Source organism: Tursiops truncatus, chromosome 14 (assembly GCF_011762595.2).
Source record: "Tursiops truncatus isolate mTurTru1 chromosome 14, mTurTru1.mat.Y, whole genome shotgun sequence".
In the NCBI taxonomy this organism is placed as follows: Eukaryota; Metazoa; Chordata; class Mammalia; order Artiodactyla; family Delphinidae; genus Tursiops; species Tursiops truncatus.
The window spans coordinates 12,379,602-12,402,970 of record NC_047047.1 but is presented as its reverse complement, the minus strand read 5'-3'; the positions used below and the strand labels follow the sequence as shown (position 1 = coordinate 12,402,970).

General features: G+C 41.2%; 1 protein-coding gene across 1 annotated transcript in view; it reads right to left on the bottom strand.

Moving 5' to 3' along the window:
* EIF2AK3 (eukaryotic translation initiation factor 2 alpha kinase 3) overlaps positions 1-23,369 on the bottom strand; it is a 68,845-nt gene that overhangs the window by 38,552 nt on the left and 6,924 nt on the right. Inside the window, exon 2 of the mRNA XM_019942241.3 lies at positions 14,806-14,935. Coding sequence (XP_019797800.2) covers positions 14,806-14,935 — 130 coding nt within the window. The remainder of the gene's footprint in view (positions 1-14,805; positions 14,936-23,369) is intronic.

The window sequence follows — 23,369 nt, the reverse complement described above, 5'->3', positions numbered from 1 at the left end:
CTGTACTGTGATTATGTAAGAGAATAGAGAAATTTCCTATTTCTATTAGGAAATGCACACTGAAGCATTCAGGAGTAAAGGGCTACAATGGATATTTATCTTTAGATGTTTCAAGAAAAAAAGAGTATGTATGGGGGATCTGGAGATAAGAGAGACACACAACTCAAATGACAAAGCAAACACGTTTTGAGCAGATAAATCTGGGTATATAAGGGTTGGGTTTTTTTCATACCAAAAAGAGTGCAACTTTTTGTAGTGTGAAATTATTTACAAATAAGAGGTTAAAAAGAAAAGAAAGATACTCAAGAGCCTTGAAGGGGCTCTGTAACTAAACTCAGAAGGCTAGACCATTAAACTGAAGGCTCATCATAATTCTGGATATTTAAAGATCTCCAACTACTACTTTTATTAAAAAAACATTTGATTTTTAGTAAGCTCTCAAATGACATCAGTATGTATGTATACCATACATACATATGTATACCACCTCATATTATCTTAGAATTCTAACATTACTATTTTATTCTTTGCTTTCTTATATTTCTTGATAACAACAAATAAAAGATTATATTTTCAAAAATTAAAACTTTTTATTTTTATCTTTTGTGGAATGTCCAGCTTGAGGCTGTCATTAAGAACAGATTTAGGTCATCGTTTATATACCCTACAGTAACAGTATTTGTAGTATTTAGCCAATGTGATCTCCCATTTTAAGTTACATATCAGTTAGAAAATCAAGTGTTTACTGTTCTCTACCTCCCATATTATGTTAGGCATTCTCTATTCCATTTACTAGAACAATAAATTCAAATTGTGATAAAATTAAAAAATAGGTATTGTCTGGTAATGTCAACAGTACTACTGGTTGAGTACAAATAGGGAGAGCAGGTGTGTGTCACTACAAGAAAGAGGAAGAGGGGTTAGTGGGTCTCTGGTAAACAAATAACATTTATTTTTACTTGTTTCCTTTTCCATTAAACAACTTCTTTTCCCCTAAAGAAGTAGCAGGTCCTTAGGGAACACAATGGCTTCTAAGTGCAACCGCCCCCAATCCCCCCAACAAAAAAACAAACCGGAAAATCCATCAAACAAATACGAGCTAAAATTCATCATTGCTTCCAAATGTAAAAGAAAGCAAACTTATTTGCAATTAAAAATATGGCTTAAACAACCTAGAAGATTTCACGTGATTGACCATGTTGAGAAAAACTGCCTTATTTTAAAAGAAGAGTGCAAAACCCAAAACAGAAAAGCATTATGATTCAATACTCAATCATGCCATATTGCTGGACTGTGATTTTAAAGTTCACTTTTAAATAGCTGCTCTTCACTAATTGGCTGCTTATGACTCATACCCACGGCTGCTAACCTCTGCACCAATCGCTGTGAAGTCTTTCAGGCTGCATCTGTGAAAGCAGATGGTGTGTTTTCCTTGAGAGCCACAAGAAGAGATATATGCCTGCAGTTCAGGTAGAGAGATGACATCACCCCTCAGAAGAGCATTACCTCACCCTCCCAGCATAGGAATGAGTCACCCGGAGAGTCAACTGCAAATCTCTTGGTATAAAAAAATGTGGGTTATGGTGATGCATTTTCCCATTCCACTGATTTGCCTCTGGAAGCAGCTATTTGTTCTGATTCGCTGCTCTGCATCTCAAACTAATTATGTGACTTGCTTCCCACTTCAGTCATTTTTAAAAATACAAATGCTTGTCATCTGGGGTTTTTTCCTCTATTTGTTTTTCCCTGTTAATAATTTCAAAATAAAAGGTTTGTCAAATCAGCTGGCAAACTCGCTACCTAAGATCCAATCAAGGTCTTCAACCACGCAATCACAAAGCAGTTTAGTAAAGTAATTCAATTACCTTTTCTGAACAATCTCTAACTGGCATAATGAATACCAGTGGCACATGTAATCAAGGACTCTATTTGAAATCAGAATGTGAGATAAGAACTCTATTTTCAAGTGGCAGAAGGAACTTCAACTGAGAAAATAAAGGAAGTACTACTACTAAAATGAATATAACCAGCAATAAAAACAAAAATTCTTCTAATATGCAAAAATATATTTTCATTCAGTTCTTCCTTCTTTTTCTATGCAACTACCTCCCCACCCACCCATCCGCAACCTCCCACCATCAACACATACACTTTTGGGGGTACATTCAACTTTATTTTAACTTAATATGAAAGTTTTAAAACATAAAATGTAAAGAGATGCATATAATAAACCCCCATGTATCTGTCACCCAGTTTCAACCATCATCGACATTTTGCTACTCTCCACCCATCCACTACATATATTTGTTAATGAAAGTATTTTAAAGTCAATCACAGGCATCATGTCATTTCACCTATACATACTTCAGTATTCATTGCTGAGAAGCAACTACCATGCCAATGTTACATCTAACAGAAATAAGAGTAGTTCCTTAAAATCATCTAATATTCAAATTTCCCTGATATTGCGAGACATACTACATAATTGGTTTGCTTCAACAAGGGACTTAAACTCCACATATTATATTTGATTCTTTTTTTCTCCCTATAAGGGCCCCTTTCATTCCTTTTTCCGTGCATTGATTTACTTGAGAAACCAGATTATTCACCCTACAGAATGTCCCACAGTTTGGATTTTGCATGTCACTTAACTTGTTCCTTTATTCCCTGTATTTTCTAAAGAAGTGTAATTAGGACTGGAGCTCTGATCTGACACAGGTTTGATTTTTTTGGACAAGACTACTTCACAGGTGGTGCTATATACTTCCTATTATAACAGAGGTCAGCAAACGACAGCTCACACGCCAAATCTGACCCAGTGCGTGTTTCTGTAAGCAAAGTTTTATTGGAACACAGGCATGCTCATTCATTTCTGTATTGTCTATGACTGCTTTCCCACTACAACTACAGAGACCGTATGGCCTGCAAAGCCCAAGATATTTACTATCTAGCCCTTTACAGAAAAAGTTTGCCAACCCGAGCTGTCGTATTTGTTACTATTAATCAGTGGCTTTAAGGGAGTCAGCCTGACCCCTCCATTTTAAAGTGTCCCACCAACTTTTCACCATTTTAGTATCAATTGATGATCTACTACTTCAGTAAAATAATAAAATAATGACTTCTAATTCTATCATTCTTTCCACATTTATTAGCTAGAATTTTTCTATGAAGAAGAACTTTCCTCATTCGGCTGTGGAAGCTGGATTTGTATACACTAGCATTTTCTCAAGTAATGACTCACATTAAACACTTTCCAATCCACAAAGTTGTATCCAGTGTGTACCCTAACCAAGAAAGAGGGAAAACGATCACACTGGCCCTGACGGTTATAAAAGCCAAGTCCCAAATACAAGCTCAGCAGCAGTAAGAGTTAAAAGGGAGGAAGGGGGAAGAAACCGAGTGAAAAAGCATGTGGAGAGATGCAGATTCGTGAGACAGAGATAAGGAACAATGGAGATAGACTATCTGGGAAAAGGATGGAAAAAAACCAACTACTCTAGAATATTCATGAAAGGGACACCCTTTCTTCCTCCTACCTCAGGAACTCCAAGCATCCCTGGTATAATACAACAAATGATGCTTCCAATGATGAGCTCAGGACTTAGTTAAAAGATAAAAGTCACCGAGATTGGGAAGATGTAAAATACATGAAAAACATTTCATTGAAAGTGTTAAATTGTTGACTTTTTTTTGATACCTGGAAATCCCCTTTGCCCAGAACAATTACTTTCCTTGCCATGCTAGCTGTTTCAGAAACCGAGGTAGGGCGAGGCAACAGCAGGCACCCAACGTAGGAAATAGAAACGCGTCCACGGGGAGGTGACTGCGGCTCATCCAGCCCCATCCCTGACTCCACCAGCCACTCACTGATGTGACCTTGGACAAAAACTAACACTCTACTCTTTTACAAAATGCCTCAAATTAACTTACTGCACTGGAGCCTCAAAAGCACTCTCCACAGCTTTTTGAAAAGGTATGTCTTCTGATCCCTAAACTACCAATGACTGTTTCTACCACTCTGGGGATCCACAGGCCTCCTGCTTTCCTCACTCCTTCCCCTGTCCCCCTCAATTCTTCCAGAGTCAAAACAGAAAGGGTTTTTAACATTTTCTTTTGCTGTAAGACTTTCATTGAGACTTTGATGAATCACAGCGTTCTCTTAATGAGGCATCTGCATTGTTAAGTATCTATGTTTAGTAAATATTTATAAAGAATTCACACCAACTAACCATTGGGGAAATGTGGAAGAAAGCAGGAAAATCCCTAACATCCTACTAAAGCCAATCTCTCCTTGAAACCCTTTCTTCTCTACCTGAATTTTAAAATGTTAGGGAGGGACGTCCCTGGTGGTGCAGTGGTCAAGAATCCGCCTGCCAATGCAGGAGACATGGGTTCGAGCCCTGAGCTGGGAAGATCCCACATGCTGCGGAGCAACTAAGCCCGTGCGCCACAACTACTGAAGCCCGCGCGCCCAGAGCCCGTGCTCTGCGACAAGAGAAGCCACCGCAACGAGAAGCCCGCGCACCACAACGAAGAGTAGCCCTGCTCACCACAACTAGAGAAAGCCCACGCGGCAACCAAGAACCAACGCAGCCATAAATAAATAAATAGACAGATAGATAAATATCCTTCTAAAAAATTTTTTTTTAAATGTTAGGGATTCTGAAAATTTGGCTGTAGGTCATCTTCTCACCCTACTCTCCTTCCAGGTGATTGCTCCTCTCAGCTCCCAGGACACGAACACTTCTAACTTTTCTCTTCAGCCCAGACTTTTCCTCTGAGAGCACCAGACCCCCATATGCACAGGCTTTCTTAACATCTCTGTTAAGGTCACTCAAGGTCAAGGTCACTCGGCACTCAACGCATGTAAACAAATTTATTTTCTCCCTCTCTATACCTGTTCCTTTTCTTTTTTCTTTTTTTTAAAGGGGCCGGGGAGCAGTCTCGGAGGACACTTTTATTTTTATTTATTTATATATTTTTGGCCGCACCAGCGGCTTGTGGGATCTTAGTTGCCTGACCAGGGATTGAACCCGGGGCCCTCGGCAATGAAAGCATGGTGTCCTAACCACTGGACTGCCAGAGAATTCCCCCACCTGTTCTTAATTTACTACTGATTTCTCCTTTGGTCTTTTCATTTCATAAAGACGTCCCTCCTTAAACTTCTCTTCAATCTATCACTTCACTTCCCTCACTTCCCCGGTCACCTTATCATCCCCATCTGTACTAGACCTGGTCTCTTAACTAGTCTTCCCACTTCTGCTCTTCTTCCTCTTCCAGTCCATTCTCTACGGTCAGTAGAGACTGACTATGGAAGTGGTCAGTAGTCAGTAGACTACAGGAGAGATTGATTCTAGAAGGATTTTAGGGATTCACCTGCTTTCTCCCAGATTGATCATTCCTGCTGCAAGGCCTTGATGCCAGCCGTTCCCTCTCCCAGAGCAGTCCTTCCCAGCCTCTCTACCCATTTCTTGCAGCTCTTGCTCCTCATAGGATCTCAGTCGTAAACATAATTTCTTCTGAGAAGCCTTCTCTGACTTCTCTGACTTCCCAGCTGGGAGGTCAGGTATCCTTGCTAAGTCTCTCTTAGTTCTACCTGTCCTTGTGACAGTTACCACAACTCAATTATGATACTGACATTATAATCATTTCATATCCGGTTCCACAGAGTGTCATGTAAGTTCCATGATGGCAAGGATCTCATCTGTCCTGGGCATGGTTGTACCCCAGCGCACAGCCCTGCAGGATCCCCTGTCCCCTTAAACACCAGTTCAGTTTTGGATGTGGTAAGTTCAAGTACCTTTGAGTCTCTCACTAGGGTTAAGAAGCAGTTAAGTGCTCACAACGTGCTGAGCGCCATGCTAAAGTCTGCTCTCTATATGAGGTCTTTGAGTGATTATTCCTGATAAAGCACATTAAGAATTATAATGATTAGAGCAGAAAATGCAAACACGTTGGTAAGTATTGAGGCATTTCAAAAGGCATGAAATATTGGAAAGGGGGCAAGAAATAAGCACAAGGATCTAGGGTTGAGTCTCCGTTTTACTCCATCAGACAAACCTCTGAACCATTTTGAGCCCCAATTTCCTCATCTGGAAAATGGGGGTTAATAAGAGTATTTTATAAGGCTATGTTAAGGAATAAATAAGAATGGATTTGATGTCACTTTGCAAACTATAAAGTGCTACTCAAGCAATACTTGTCAAGTAGATGTAATGATCCAGGGCTGCTATTTTGAACCTCTAAGGTAATGCGTGTGTGAGTGCATACATACATATACTTGTTAAAGAAAAAAGTTAAAAACGAAAACACAAGCTCTTAATCTGACTATCTACAAATTCATCATGAGCCTTCTTTTATCCTCAACAAGGAAACTTCAGAAATGACTATGGTTCGTTAACACTAAATTTCACATATTGCAAAAAAGCTTTTAGAATTCAAACAGTCGCGCTCCAAAAGTAAATTCAAGGAGAGAGCAGAAAGCTTAATTATGCCATGTCAGTAACAGTTGGCCCTTGAATGTGCGTTTGCACTGCATGAATCCACTTACAAGTGAATTTTTGTCACTAAGTACATACTCCAGTACTCCACGATCCATGGTTGAATTTGCGAACATGGAACCATGGATACAGAGGCCCACGGAGAAGTTATGTAAGATCTTCCACTGCATGAAGGGTTGGCACCCCATCCCCAAAGTTGTCCAAGAGCCAACTGTATCTCTTTCCCAATCCTGAATTCACAACACCCATCTAAAAACAAAGTCTTAAAACTATATAAAGATGAGTTTGATATAAGAATTAAATAGATCAAACTGTGACCAGTCTTTGACTCACCAGAAATCTCTATCAGCCCTAAAATTCTCCTTTGAATACAGAAGTTCTGAAGGTTCATAAAGTACTTTATTGGCCAAAAAGATAAACAATATTAAAGAGAAGTTAACAGGCATATTTTTGTATATTTTAATTCTTCAAAAATGTTGCACTATATATCGGACACAAAATGGTAATTCTTAAAGTAAAATGAACAACTGACCAGACTACTAGTTGACAAAATTGACTATTTGTGACTTTATGAGAAAAAAAAAAAGATGTTCCAACATTGTTGTGTTGAGGAAACAATTTTTTAAACATTTCCCTAGATTTCAAGGAAAACATTGAAATTACCATGACGGGGAAAGTAAAGGAAGCTTATCTGCTGAAAGTAAAGTGTTCCCAGGAATCATACCTGAAAGACTAAGGAGGAGGCATCATGGTTTATAACTAGTTACGTGATCTAAACGTGAGGGATTATGAGATCTTTCAGTAGATCTGGATATTAGTCGAAGAAGGCAGCCCATGTGACATGCTTAAAAGGAAATGTAGGTTAAAAAAAAAAAGAAAGAAAATGCAGAAGAAAAAAGAAATCCTGAAGTGAGTTGTTATTTATGATCATCAAAGATTGTGAATTATTGACCAAGAGCAGTGAGATACCAAGTAGATAGTTATTATTTCATTCTTTCTTTCCTTAACCTATAGTCAACCTACAAAACAAAATACCTCCAGGAAAACAACCAGGTTAATTTTTGAAGTATACTTTTTGCATTCACGGTGAAAAATACAGATTTAAGTACCTATCTTTGCCTTCACTTCGATTATTATTCACTCATAAAGGAGATAAATAATGTGCACAAGAAGTCAATTTCCTACAAAACAGAGTCAATTCAATGTCTCACTTGGCAACATGTGTGCTGGAATAAATCGATTTCGTTCACAGCACTGTTTTCAGCCATGCTAAGGGATTAATAAAACAAAATTAAATCAAATAACGGTTTCATTTCTATAATTAAAGAAAAGCAATTAACCTAAGCAATTATTTAAATATTGGCTTGCTCCGTGATTGACAGTGACTTTTCCAAATAAACCACCCTCTGAGATGGTGCTCATCTGAGGCTCAAATTGTGCTAGTTTATGTACAGATGAAAGACTGCCAGATGACCAGACATCTTTCAGTACAGACGATCTTTAAAACAGATTACAGATCCTCTTTTAATAAAGCAATACTCAAAACGGTCTACTGATGGACCCTCGGTGAACAAATCAGGTAGCCATTAAAAATGTGCTCTTTTCAAAAGACCTCCCCAACCTGTGAAGGCCCTTCTTCATGACTGCAGTCTGACTCTGCAGTGCACAGGCTGGAAAGCTTCAGCATCATAGCTGTCTGTTTCTGCACCTGTCTGAAACAGAAAGGCAGTGTGTCCCTTGGGGAGAAACATGCCTAAAATAAAACAAAACCAAACCCCAAACTCTAACTATAGACTTGTAAGAGAGTTGTTTGTTCTTTTTAAGAGGAAAAAAAAAAAAAAAAAAGGACATTTTAACAGAAAACTGAAACAAAAAACAAATATGGTATCTCTAAATAAGGAAAAGGTAAAGGTATTGTCTAAGGACAGACTAGTTACATATACACAATTATAACATGCATTCTAAATACAGAGAAGGAAGGAGGTCTTTGTATTTACAAATGTGTTCCAAAACACAGACAAGTAGACAGTTCAAGGATATTATGTCTACTTAGATTTGGTGAACTGTGATCCAAATGCCACCCAGAGGGCTTCCCTGGTGGCGCAGTGGTTGAGAGTCCGCCTGCCGATGCAAGGGACACGGGTTCGTGCCCCGGTTCGGGAGGATCCCACATGCCGCGGAGCGGCTGCGCTCGTGAGCCATGGCCGCTGGGCCTGCGCCGTCCGGAGCCTGTGCTCCGCAACAGGAGAGGCCACAACGGGGAGAGGCCCGCGTACCGCAAAAACAAAACAAACAAACAAACAAATGCCACCCAGAGACCCCAAAGAAAAACTATGCTGATATGTCACGAAACAGAATTTTAAGACAATCAATGAGGAACCGCTGCCAAATCTCCTTAGTGCTTTTTCAAGGCTGAATCTGCATATAGATTAACAGTGGAAAGCAAATCAGATTCTACCTCAGGTAGTCCCTCTGAAAGTTAAAAACAAAATTCTTAGCTATGATCAAAAGTATTAGATGTAGAACCTAGGGGCACATGTTAAAGGTAGCAGAGTAAACCTTAGGTTCATCATTTACTCTAACACACACACACACACACACACACACACACACACAGTTTTAGCTCGGTTTGTTCAGTATTCTTTTGAGGAAGCTTATAAACACCTAGTCAAGAGGACAGAGTGGCAAGTCAGGTCTGTGTCCCATGGCGCCTCAACCTTCCGGCAGCATACAACGCATAATGCAACTGTCAATCTCTCTTATCCTTTGGGAACTTATTTTTTTCCTTAACATAATCAAAACATGACTAAAGCAAAATAATAAACTATTTTATATGCTTTTGGATCAGAAAAGGTTAAGGACATCATGAAAGCAGGCTGACAGGCAATGAGATATGTACCTAACGGTAATGGATTTGTGCCATTTTTAAAAGAATCCTTAAATGTAGTAAAAGGGGAAGTTAAAAAATTCCTCTAGATAATTTATATGGGTGTTTCATGTGTTTGATGGTACCTGAGTCCTGACGTTAGGACAATCTTTAGAAATTTAGTCCCTGGTGGTCCAGTGATTAAAACTCCGTGCTTCCGCTGTAGGGGGCGTGGGTTCGATCCCTGGTCAAGGAACTAAGATCCCACATGCTGCACAGCGCAGCCAAAAAATTTTAAAGAAGAAGAAATTTAGTCCAATCCATAATTTTACAGAGAAGGAGATTAAAGCTCTACTGAAATAATTAGCCGGGTCACAGAGCCAGTTAACAGCAGCATCAATACTAGAACTGAAGCCTCCGAATCCCGGTGCCTCCTCCACACCACACGGCCTACAAGGTTCCTGTGATGCTTTTGCTTTATTATTCTAGCAAAAGTACATGTGATCCATAACCAATTCCTCTAACATTAATAACTTAAAAATTATTATACAGTCTATCAAATCCTTTAGCTTTCAGCTTCTCATTAGATAAGTCACTTTAAGAATCAATGCACAGAGAATACATCTTCCCTGGCCTTCTGAGTTTAATTGGTTTCATCCTCGTACCACTCTTGATGAAAGGGTGGAGAAACTGACATTCTAACAGAGGAGTCTCCAAACGGAGCCGCCAATTGTCACCTGGGTGGTTCCTGCTACATCTCCCCACCAGTTCCTGCCTGCTGTACCCAGCTCTCCTCTGCACACTACCTGTCCTAGCAAACGCTGAGCTTCAGACAGAGAAAATGAACTATTTCTCCCAAAAAGTTAGGGACCATCATAAAATTGTCTATCAGATGCATTTAGAAGGGTACTGCATCCAATCCGGGGCATTTCAAATAGCAGTTTTTGTTCCTCTTTTGGTGGTGTTTTGTCCAGCTTCTGAACATAACTTCTAGATACTGAGCGATACACACCTTGCTGAATAACAGGTCACCCAAGCTCAAAATACAGTCCTCTCTCCTTGTTAATGTTTATAACCTTATGAATACTCTCATAATGGTGATATTTCTATTATGTACTAGATCAGTCGTTCTCAAAATGCGGTCTGTGGATTCTGTTTGAGGTGCAGAGGGTCAAATGGTTTTCATAAGAAGGTGTTATTTGCCTTTCCCTGGGGTGCTATTTGCATTGATGGTATAAAAGCAACGGTGACTAAGGCATGAATAAGGTAACAGACTCATAGTCCTCGCATCTTCACTGTCACACACTCGCAGCAAAAAAAAAAGAAGAAAAAAGTTTCACTCGAGAATGTTCTGATGAAACAATAAAAGCTAAACTGTGACCTGAGTACATATATTTTTACTATTTTGCCCGACTAACCAGGAGGTGTGCATTAAGGACTTCTGCCACAAACTGAAGCATGTTTTGAGGAGAAGCACTTGCGTGACTGAGTTTTGAGCTGAAACTAGTGGCATTGCTCACAAAGCTCCATTTGCACTTGAAAAATTGAGAGAAAAGCTACAGTGACGAGACTTGGGTATTTGGCAGACGCTTTCTCGAAAATAACGTGAACCTCTCACTTCAAGGAAAACAACTGACTGTGTTAATGATAAAATCCAAGTTTTCAAGCGAAAATTAGAATTTTGGAATAGCTGTATCTACCCATGTGAGCTTGACAGCTTCCCAGTACTGGAAGACTTTTCTGATGAGATCAGTGGTGACAGTAAAAAATTTGAGTTTACAAAGTATTCTATAAGGAAATATGTCAACATTTGGAAGATCTGTGTAACTCAATGAATCAATATTTTCCAAATGATGTTAGAAAATCATGCACGAGTAAAAGGCAAGACAGACCAATGGATGTTACTGGTACAGAGTACAACAGTTCATTGATATGGTTTCAGATTCCGCGGTGCAGCTAACCTTTCAGAAACTTCCACTTGTTCTCATGTAGAACCAAAAAAGAATGATCACAATCAACTGAAATGGCTACTAAAATACTCCCTTTCTCCCCCTACATACGGGTTTTATTCTTCATACAGTTCAACCAAAACAACAATGCAACATATCGAACGCAGAAGCATATAGGAAAATCAAGTTGTCGTCTATTAATTAAAGAGATTTGCAAAAATATAAAACAATGCCACTTTTCTCATTGAATTATTTTTTGGGGAAATACACTTTTTCTTTCTTTTGTTTCTAAAGATTTTTTGATGTGGACCATTTTTAAAGTCTTCATTGAATTTGTTACAATATTGCTTCTGTTCTGGTTTTCTGGCCCCAAGGCATGCGGGATCTTAGCTCCCTGACCAGAGATCGAACCCACACTCCCTACACTGGAAGGTGAATTCTTAACCACTGGACCGCCAAGGAAGTCCCCACTTGTTCTTCATAAAAATATATTATTTATGCTACGTGCAATGCAATGGGGTTCTTTTGTTTTTTTGGGTTTTTTTGCAGTACTCGGGCCTCTCACTGTTGTGGCCTCTCCCGTTGCAGAGCACAGGCTCCAGACGCGCAGGCTCTGTGGCCATGGCTCACGGGCCCAGCCGCTCCACAGCATGTGGGATCTTCCCGGACCGGGGCCCGAACCCGTGTCCCCTGCATCGGCAGGCGGGCTCTCAACCACTGCGCCACCAGGGAAGCCCTGTTTTAGTTTTTAATGTGGCTTAAGTTTAGATAGATATAACCCATAGGGAAGAAAGCTCTTTGGATCTCTTCGTAATTTTTAAGAATGTAAAGGATCCTGAAACCATAAAGTTTGAGATCCACTGCACTGGATGAACAGCCTGAGTTGTAAAGGGGAGGAACATACAAGATGTAGAAAGAGCTCCAGAGCAGGTGGAGTGGAGTACAGTCAGGCAAGCCTGGTTTAATCCCAGCTCTGCCATGTAGTCGGTCTGTGACTTCAAGCAAGTAACTTCCCTGAGCTTCGTATTCCTCTTCTGTAAAATGACACCAGCATATCAACCTCAGGAGGATGGCTGTGAGGATTACACGGTGTGTAAAGTACATTGTGTGTATATTATAGCTCTGGGAACAATGCTGTCATTAGCATATCTACACAGTAAACACACAGTCTCAAGAAATGGTCCCAAGAACTTAGGGCAGTAGTGATCTAGTCAATTTTTTTGTGTGTAAAGTAGGAAATTAAAACCTAGATAATGCAAAGAGGTCTCAGAATTCTTTCCCTGAAATGGAAAGCGGTCAGTGAGCTTTGCATTTATTGTGTAAAGGTGACACAAACTTTTAAAATATGCTTGCAATTCAACATTTCAAAGCATTCTACCCAAAGGATCAAGGGTTGGGGGTGAGTGGGAAGAAGGATACTTAAAACAAGAGAGACCTAACAAACCACAGAAAATGGTAAGGACTGGGGATGGTGAGAATATTCAACTGTAGTTTAAAAAACAGCTAATGTAATTGCTATTGTAAGAAAATCTTCAAGCTCGACTAGCTGCTTATAATTTAAACACGCTCAATGGCACTCAGGTTATTACGACTACTTGTCATATCATGCAGTGTATGATTTTGTGAGTGTGCATACTTTAGTTTATAGAAACACACATGCTTTGCACCACTACAACACACTATAATGTTACCTCAGACGTAAACAGCTTACAATCTTCTGATTTTGCTCATCACCTTTCATGTCTAGTTTGAAAATAAAGCACAATGTGCATAGCCAAGCATAACCTCAGGAGGACACAAATAAATGAATATTCAGGTCTGAGTAGTAATTCATTTGACCATGACATCCAATTCAAACTTTTGAAGGCAATTTACAATCAAAGTGTTATTTATATTAATAATTCACAAGTTCACAATTCTCAACAGATGTTTCCGGTATACTGTCCGGTAAGCAACAGGCACTCTGAAAGTCTAGTCAAGGCTTAGCACACAGCGAGTGTGGAGGCTAGGCAGTGCCACCGCCCTAAGTACCTGCCCGGGTGCCCCAGAAAGGAATCCAGGCTGGATTTTCTAGAGAGCAGCGGGGTCACTGGGAGCAGTTTTCCCATCAGAAAATTTCTTCACCACTCATCAGGTCATTCTCAAGCCCCTCGTGTTAGGTTCTGTCTTTTCCAAACTTGATACCAGCTAAGAAGCTTTTTGAAAGGGAAAGATTGATGATGAAAGGGAAAAAAAAAGAGTACCCTAGGGAGTATCCCATAGGGACATGGTAGAAGGCTGAGGGTATTCTGGAAAACAGGTGACTGCTTCCACGTCAGCAGTCGTAACTCTAAAGAGGGACTTATTTTAAATGATTTAGACAAGCGGGTAAAGCTCCAGAAAAGGAGAGAGATTTAATCTATTAGAGTCTAGACAAAAGGTCAGGTTGGGGGCTGTGCTTAAATGAGGGGAGTCTAGACTTCCCTCATTTAAACACAGCCCCAGGCTTCCCTGGTGGCGCAGTGGTTAAGAATCCGCCTGCCAATGCAGGGGACGCGGGTTCGAGCCCTGGTCCGGGAAGATCCCACAGGCAGCAGAGCAGCTAAGCCCGTGCGCCACAACTACTGAGCCTGCGCTCTGGAGCCCGCATGCCTAGAGCCCATGCTCCACAACAAAGAGAGGCCACTGCAGTGAGAAGCCTGTGCACCGCAGCAAAGAGTGGTCCCCGCTCGCTGCAACTAGAGAAAGCCTGTGCGCAGCAACGAAGATCCAACACAACCAAAAATAAATAAATTAATTAATTTAAAATAAATAAATAAACACAGCCCCCAACCTGCCCCTCATCAAGGTGGGCAGTGTCCTTACTTTACTGATGGTGACACTAAAGCTCTGAGGGGCTAAGTCACCTGCCCAAGTTTTGGAGTCATATGTCAGAGTAGTTTTGGAAGCAAGGTCTCTTTTTTTTGCAAATAATCCATTTTGTCTAAAATTACACGCCAAGAAAACTTCAGATGAATTATGTCTACGATTAGGATGTACAACTGAGGGAAAATGTAGTGAATAATTTATGGGATTTTGCAGCATGCATCCCTAACTATTAAAACACAGTTATTTATATTTGTTTTATGATGTCTAGGGACCCTGTGATGATGATGATGATGATAATAGGAAGACGAAGAAATTATGATCATGTTAGAGCTCAGATAATGAGATTTACTGATATAGCAGATAGTATCCTCAATTACTCATTTATATAATTAACTCATTCCATGCCCAAAACAATCCTAAGAAGTAGGTGACATTACCCACCTCATTTTACAGGAGGGAAACTGAGGAATAGAAAAGCTAAGTAAATGCCCCAAGGGGACATAGCTTGTCAGAGACAGACATGCCCTACACTTAGGCAATCGGACCCTGAGCCACAGCTCTCTAAGCAAATACCTACTATTAATAGCAGCAATTGATGATTTTAACTAAGTTTTCCGGTCAACATATAACAGAAAATTCTCACCTCTGGTTTGCTAAGGCTGGACGACACCAAGGAACCGGATCCCACGTCCAAATCCCACTGCTTTTGACCATGGTTCTCAGGATCCAGGGCAGCAATTCGGCCGTCTAAAGTGCTGATAATCACTAAGGATCTGTAAATTTAAACAATCATAGGACAGAGTTAAAAAGATATCGAAGACATACACTCAAAAGGAACCAGCCTCTCCCCAGGCCTCTATCTGTGAGGGGGTGAGCACCTCCTCACGACACCTGTAGCCTTTCCGCCACTCTCTGTCTTGAGCCCTCCAAGACAACTGCACTATGCCCTTTATGGGTTTGTTCCACTTATGAAAAGCCCCAGTCTCCGAGGTCACCCCTCCTTCCCCCACTCTAATCCCCACATGGAATTCGACATGCCCTGCTCTGTCCTCTTCCATTTCCCCACCTCCTAAAGCCTTCGCCCTGAAACAGCGTCCCCTGAATGTTCACTTACCTCCTTGCTCTGACAGAAACCTGGCTCTCCCTGAGCACACTGCTTCAGAAGCTATGAGAATTTTCTTCTCCATAACCCTTACCAGGCCCAGTGATGGTGTAGGCACACTCCTTGCGCCTCGCTACCATTTCTGAACTATTTACTTTCTCTCCGCTCTAAAAACCCTCAGGTTCAGGTCATTCCATCCATTACTCCTCCTAATAATTGTCTACTGACCCTTGGGTCACTAGCCCCATCCCTTGAGGTTTCTGGCTCCTGGTTCACTGTCACTATTAACATGTTCTGTGGGTTTTCATTATCTGTCTATCTCACCTCAGTCCCTAAGCCCTCGTCATTACCAACCACAACTTCCCTGTCCCACTGAAATTTCAAGCATTCCAACCCCAGTCACCAACCCCTCTTTTCCAGCTCACCTCCTCTACTTCCTTGACTCCAAAAAACCTCTGACCCCACCAGAACCCTATCAGCCACTGATCCTCCCGCTGTTCCCCTGAACTTGACTACCATTATGCCTTCACTTCTTTCTTATCCAGTTTAAATTCCATAGTCCTCCTTTTTTTTTTTTTTTACTTTTTGGCTGCACCGTGCAGCATGCGGGATCTTAGTTCCCCGACCAGGGATCGAACTCGTGCCCCCTGCAGTGGAAACCCGGAGCGTTAACCGCTGGACCACCAGGGAAGTTCCCATAGTCCTTCATTTTAAGCACTTCCTTGCTCACGCCCTCAACTCCCTACCCGCTCTCTTACATCTCACACTGAACTAGCAGAACTCCAACCCTGGTTCAATGAAACTTTCTGCCTTCGCTCAATCTTGCATCTGTGCGGCTGAAGAAAAATATAACCATGCTGACTGGTGTCACTCTACTCATGACCATCATCATCTAAAGGGCTCGAATGATGCTCCACAATCATGACACGTTTCCCTAGTCTATCCACTCTCCCACTGTCCCAGGTCAACTATTTCATTTTGCCTTTGCCCTCAAACTTCCTACCCTAGCTCTTCCAAGCTCGTGCATCTCAGGGACTATGCTTCCTAGATAGGTGTTTACTAAGGAAAACAGAAATAATCAAAAGAGATCCCACCATCCCATCTCTCCATGTAACAGCACCCGGACCCATGAAATCTACCTCCCCTCTTACTGCAGGTGAATTGTCCAGGACTCCATCCACTACCAACACTCCCCTTAGGCAGTAGGTATCTCCCTGTGCATACATAGGGATTCACTCCTCAAAAACCTCTCCTCTTGCTCTCCCATCAGTTATTCCCCCTCCACCACAGCATTCCTCTCGGCCTTCAAACCTGCCATTATATCCCCCAACTTAAAAACCAAACCAGATTAAATATAATGATCCATTCTCCCCGCTCCAGCTTCCAATCCATTTCTCGGCCCCCTTTGGAACAAAACTCCTTGAAAGAGTTGTTATGTAGTCTGGGTCTCCAAATCCTCTCCCCCTTTCTGTGCTGAACTATTTCTAGTCAAGTTCTTCCCTCCACCCCTTCACGGACAGGCTCCTGTGATACTCACCACTGACCTTCACACTGACAAATCCCATTCACTTGACCATCCAGTGACATGTGATCAGCTACTTCTCCTGCTCTCCATCAACTACTCTTTTTTTTCTATTTTATTGATGTTTTTTAAGTTTTTTTTTTTTTTTTTTTTGCGGTACGCGGGCCTCTCACTGTTGTGGCCTCTCCCGTTGCGGAGCACAGGCTCCGGACGCGCAGGCTCAGCGGCCATGGCCCACGGGCCCAGCCGCTCCGCGGCATGTGGGATCTTCCCAGACCGGGGCAGGAACCCGCGTCCCCTGCATCGGCAGGCGGACTCTCAACCACTGCACCACCAGGGAAGCCCTTAAGTTTTTTTTTTTTTTTAATTTAAGTACAGTTGATTTACAGTGTTGTGTTAGTCTCTAGTGTACACCAAAGTGATTCAGTTATACATATGTGTGTGTCTGTGTATGTTCTTTTTCATATTCTTTTCCAATATGGTTTATTACAGGATATTGAATATAGTTCCCTGTGCTCTACAGTAGGACCTTGTTGTTTATCCTCTATCAACCACTCTTCATGCGGCTTCCAGGGCACCATCTTCTCCTGATTGTTCTTAGTTCTGTGCTTCCTTGTCTCAGTTTCATTTCCTGGTCCCTCCTCACCTCTCCTATCTCTGAAAATATTCTCTACCTACACGTACTTTTCTTTGGTGGTCTCATAGATGAAAATATCATCTATATATACAGGCAACTTCCAAATTTCTATCTCTGGTTCCAGGCCCCTTCCCTGAACTCTGGGCATACATATGTAACTGCCTGCCAGATTTTTTTTTCTAATAAATTTATTTAATTTATTTATTTCTGGCTCTGTTGGGTCTTCGTTGCTGCACGCGGGCTTTCTCTATTTGTGACGAGCGGGGCTACTCTTCGTTGCAGTGTGCAGGCTTCTCATTGCGGTGGCTTCTCTTGTTGTGGAGCACGGGCTCTAGGCGCACGGGCTTCAGTAGTTGTGGCACGTGGGCTCAGTAGTTGTGGCGCATGGGCTTAGCTGCTCCACGGCATGTGGGATCTTCACGGACCAGGGCTCGAACCCATGTCCCCTGCATTGACAGGCAGATTCTTAACCACTGTGCCACCAGGGAAGTCCCACTGCCTGCCAGATTCAGATTGTCCTACAGGCTTCTCAAAGTGCACGTATCCAAAATCAATATCCCCAGACTGATACCCCCAATTCCTCAAACACATCATGCATGATTTTTCCTCAGGGACTTTGCAGCTACTGTTCCTTTGCATCCTGCAACATATACCCCAGATACACGACAAGCTCTCAATAAATATTTGTGGAATGAAAGGGTTTGTTGAATAATTGTTCTAGGAATTTGTTAGGTATACCGGTCTGCTTCTGAAAGACCATGCAAATTCCAAGCACATATAGTTATGTTCCTGGTTCAGCTTATAAAATGTAACTTTTATCTATCCTACTTCATATACAATACATACAAATTCAAAGTAAAGCTACAAGTCGATTAAGACAAACCAGTTCAAGTACACTCATGTGAAACCTTTCAAAGAACTTAATTGTTTAGCAAATGAATACACTTATCAAGTGAATAAAAGTGTTAATTTAGTTCCCCAACTATACACTAATTCTCACTTTGAATTTTTCAAATGGTAACTCAGTCTCAACTGTGAAAATAAAGATTTTTTGCCACACTACAAACTAGTAATTTTCAATAACACAACAAAAGAAAAGTAACAATTCAACTCCTTTCCCCATGCATTACCCTGCATTCTCAAGAGATCTACTGGGAGTTGGATGAGGAGAATATGAGCCAAAAAATTATGTTATGATGAAGGTATAAAAAAATTCATACCTGACAAGCCAGAATGGAAAAGAATATGAAAAGAATATATACGTGTGTGTGTGTACATATACATATATATATGTACACACACACATCTGAGTCATTTTGGTATACAGAAGAAATTAATATAGCATTGTATATCAACTACACTTCAATAAAATTTCCAAAGAAAAACCTCATACCTTAGATGTGTCAATTTACAAATAAAAGCAACAGACTCTAATCCAGTTAGAGATCAAGGGTTCAGAGCCAAGTCAACTCTTTCCTAGTCCTACTGCAGAAAGATCCAATTTTTCTGTTCAATAATCATTAACCATAAATAAATGGTAGAATGAAAAACCCTCTAATTGAGACAAAACTTAGTATACGCAAAGTGTAACCCATGAAGAATTAAGGAGACCACCGGAACACTTCAGACGCTATTTCTTTAAAATTCAGAACCAATGCTGTTCATTTAATCATGCTAGGCATTCCACTGTTAACAACAACGAAAAAGCTACACTTTTTCCGAATGTGTAGTTATTTGTGCTAGAGGTTTATACAGAGAAAAATGGTAAAATTTTAACTTTCATTTTCAAAACAAAGAAAAACCCAACAATAAAGTATGCATATGTCTTATGTATATATAAAACACATTTTAATAAGTAATTTGGAGTTTAATATCTAACTATCACTGAAAACCTGTAATGTGAGGTGCGTTGAACTGAGTCAAAGATTCTGCTTTTTAAAATAAACAAGAAATTTTCAGATGATGAACTACTATATTTAGAGAATATGTGTGAATTCTAGCAATAACTGAAAGAAAGACAAACACGTGGGCAGGAACAATTAAGTACATCACCCTCTTAACTGCTATTGATATTTAGTATAATCTGATTCTTTGATTTGAATGGCGCATCCGTAATTCTTTTCACCTCTCTTAATGGGAATAACAGAAACTCCCATAACAAACCCTGTCAGGTATCAAAAAAAAAAATTCTTCATTCTCCTCTGCTACAAGTTATGGGTTCTGTCCCAAGCACATCCCTGGAAGGGAGTTTCTCCCTCTGCCATGGCTGGAACTGGGCAGCACCACTCGGCCAAGGAGATATGTAACGATTTAGACTGTCAGACCTTATCACATTCTTGGAGAGAGAAGCAACCAGGAGACAGGCTCTGCTGAAAAACAAAGTCCTCGGGGTGTATGCAGGACAGTCAGAGGTAGCAATAAGATATGGCATTTAGAACAAACATCAGTGAGAGCTGAATAATGAGCCTGCCACCGCCCCCCACCAAAAATCAGGGAGAATCTAAGGCCCTTTATCTCCCCACGATCCACTCGCCCTATTTGGAGGTTTCTATGAGCAAGATGAAAAACTCTTAACTTATTTAAAGATCAAAGGAACTGCAGAAGCAGCATTTCCTGTGGAAAGAATCAGAGCTTTGAAGTCAGCCCTGTGTGCCCAGCCCCATGGCTCTGCTCTTGTTCCGCTCGCGGCTCCATTCGAATTGCTTTTTCATGGGTAAAACAGGACTATTTCACTCAGCTCAGCATAACTCAAATTTGCCTGATTATCAAAATAATCTGGAGTGCTTGTTAAAAACCAGTAAAGGTAGGGCTTCCCTGGTGGCGCAGTGGTTGAGAGTCCGCCTGCCGATGCAGGGGACGCGGGTTCCTGCCTCGGTCTGGGAAGATCCCACATGCCGTGGAGCGGCTGGGCCCGTGAGCCATGGCCGCTGAGCCTGCGCATCCGGAGCCTGTGCTCCGCAACGGGAGAGGCCACAACAGTGAGAGGCCCGCACACCGCAAAAAAAAAAAAACAAAAAAGAAACAACCAGTAAAGGTTCACAGGTCCCCTCCCCAGAACAGGGTTGGGAGACGATAGCTTAACAAGTACCTGAGGTGAGTCTCAGGATAAGGTCAGTCTGGCAAAGAGTGATTTATCTCAAAGCGCTATTGCCTAGGAGTAAAAAAAATAATCCATTACCTGGATGAAGACGGTCTATTGATCAACTCTGTCAGCAAACCCTTTTGAAACTTCTCTCACTTAACACATTGCTTCGGTTTACAAAGGCATTTGTTTCGATGATTCAACAGCAAGCACCGTTCTCTCACCCATAACCCCATTCTTCAAAGATCCTCTCAAGAAAGGTTTGCAATGACCTCATCCGATGGCCAGGTTCATCCCCTCATCAGGCATCCCTGCAGTGGCAGCTGGGACACTGGCTGCCTCCCATTCTGGCCCAGTCCTCGCCCCTCCTCACCTGCCATCCCGACAGCTCTCAATCTCTAACAAGCGGGCCGAGGAGTTCCAGCTTTATCCAAAGCCCGCTGCTTACTCTATGTGTAATCTGACAGCTACTTATAACCAAATACAAAAGCTGTATTTTTTCTGAATATGTCGTAACTTGTGCTAGAGGTATATACAGAGAAGAACAGTAAACTTCTTTCATTTTCAAAACAAAGAAAAAATCCAACAATAAAATATGCGTATGTCTTATGTATATATAAGAACACTATCTCTGCATTTTCAGCAGGGCATCACCACAAAGCCTTCAGAAAACTTCCCTTCCCTCTCCCAGCTTTCTGCATCCATCCCATCACTGAACATCTAAATCAGAAATCAGATCCACCCTTGCTCTACATTTAGACAACAGTCATGTACTCTGGGCTCTACTTCTATAGTTTCCTTTAAATCTTTTCATTCTTCTTCAGTCTCACTGCCCTTGTCCTACAACAGATTCACATGTCTCATTAGAACATCTTCAGAAAGACTTTCTGCCAGGCTTCCCTGGTGTCTCAGTGGTTGGGAATCCGCCTGCCAATGCAGGGGACACGGTTTTGATCCCTGGTCCGGGAAGATCCCACGTGCCGCAGAGCAACTAAGCCCGTGCGCCACAACTACTAAGCCTGCGCTCTAGAGCCCATGCTCCACAACAAGAGAAGCCACCACAATGAGAAGCCTGCACGCCGTAACAAAGAGTAGCCCCCGCTCGCCGCAACTAGAGAAAGCCCGCGTGCAGCAATGAAGACCCAATGCAGCCAAATAATAAATAAATTAATTTAAAAAAAAAAAAGACTTTCTGTCCCTGGTCTCGTCCCCCTTGCTCTCCCGACCGCTTTTTTGTTTTTTTCCCAACAGTTTTGTTTCTATAATAGAGATCTGATAAACTTCCGAAGTTCCCTGTGCCCAGTGAATAAAGGCCACACTGCCTGGTATAGCACGTAATCTGGCACAACCTAGGTTTCTAACCTTTTGAACAAAGTTCCCTTGTTAATTTGGTTTTTGTCGTATGTCTTCAATGATTTCATGTGCCCCTAAAACATCACTTCTAATGAATTCCCCCCATCTTTAGAGGAACTATTTAAGTACCAATCAAAATATTCAAGGCTTCTGGAAAGAAGTAGCTAAAATTACTAATTAAGTTTGGTATAATTCCAGTTCAAAACTGAGAAACTTGACTTTTTAATTAGCCTTCTCCTCAGTGAATGTCCAATTTCCATTAGGTTATTTGGAAAATAAGGGCGATCTCATGGATCCCGCATAGGCAGGTGCATAGGGGTCTAGGAGCCCTGGCTCAGAAACCACTACTCTGAGCCCTTGCTCACTGTCCTTGACACTTCACTTTCAAGGACTCACTCACTTGACGTCTCCATTCTCTTCACTCTCAAACTCTTCTTATGTCACTTTTCATCCATTCTAGTACAGCTAATTCTCTAACACATGCATCTCCCTCTCAGACCTGGGACTCCCAGGACAGCCCAGGGGCCCATTTATCTACCCTCAGCACCTAACAGTGCAGAGCCCCTAATCAAATGCAATAAATGTTGGTTGAATGAATAACTCTTGCTAGGGCAGATACTACTATTCACATAAAACAAAAACAAAAAAGAAGCTAAGAAAGATGTGAAAAGATGCACTTGCCTAAGGCACCAGAGAAGAGGTTCTGGACAGAATTCTGAAGCCTAAACTTCAGGGTTTTTAACTCTATCGTTCTGTTAGCCATATGTCTGCGTAAGTGGCAACTCCTATATTACTATAATGTGCAGCTTTTATTCCTCCCAGGAGTCTCATCAAGATGCCACATATCCTGCTACTGCTTTGATTTTGCCCTTAACCGAGCAGAAATGACCTTAGGCCACAATGAATACCCAATTTTTAAAAAAATTTTGTTTGCTCTGACTTCTGTCACCCAGAATACCTGGCTATTTACAATTAAGTTTATCCGAGTCTGATAAGTAAACGCTGAATTCCTTCATACAGTAACTTTGAAGGGGTCTTAACGCCTGTATAAATTTCCCAGGTGAAACAGACGCAGGTGACAGTAGAACATTGTATCAATTAAATGGTTTCTACAGTAACAACTGCTTATTTTAAAATTGTACATTTCCTGTTGTGGGGAAAAAGAAGTCACAAAGTTAAAAATGTGATTGGGTTAAATCTGCTCTTTTGATGTAACCAAGAATCCTCTTCCTAAAATACATGCTGTCACTCAAGGAAGCACAGATTCTTGTTGAAAAACAAACGTACTAATTGTACTTTACTTCTTAGTCCTCACCTACTAAGTAAATCTTCGAATCAAACTTCCTTTATTTAAACCTGTCACAAGACTAGCCATGCCCCAAATCCAAACATAGTGCCGAAACTTACTAACTATATAACTTTGACATATCACCTAAACCTTAAAGAAATACAATCTATGTTTTCAATGTTATAAACCACATGAGAGCGGCAGATATCATTTTCCAGTTAGA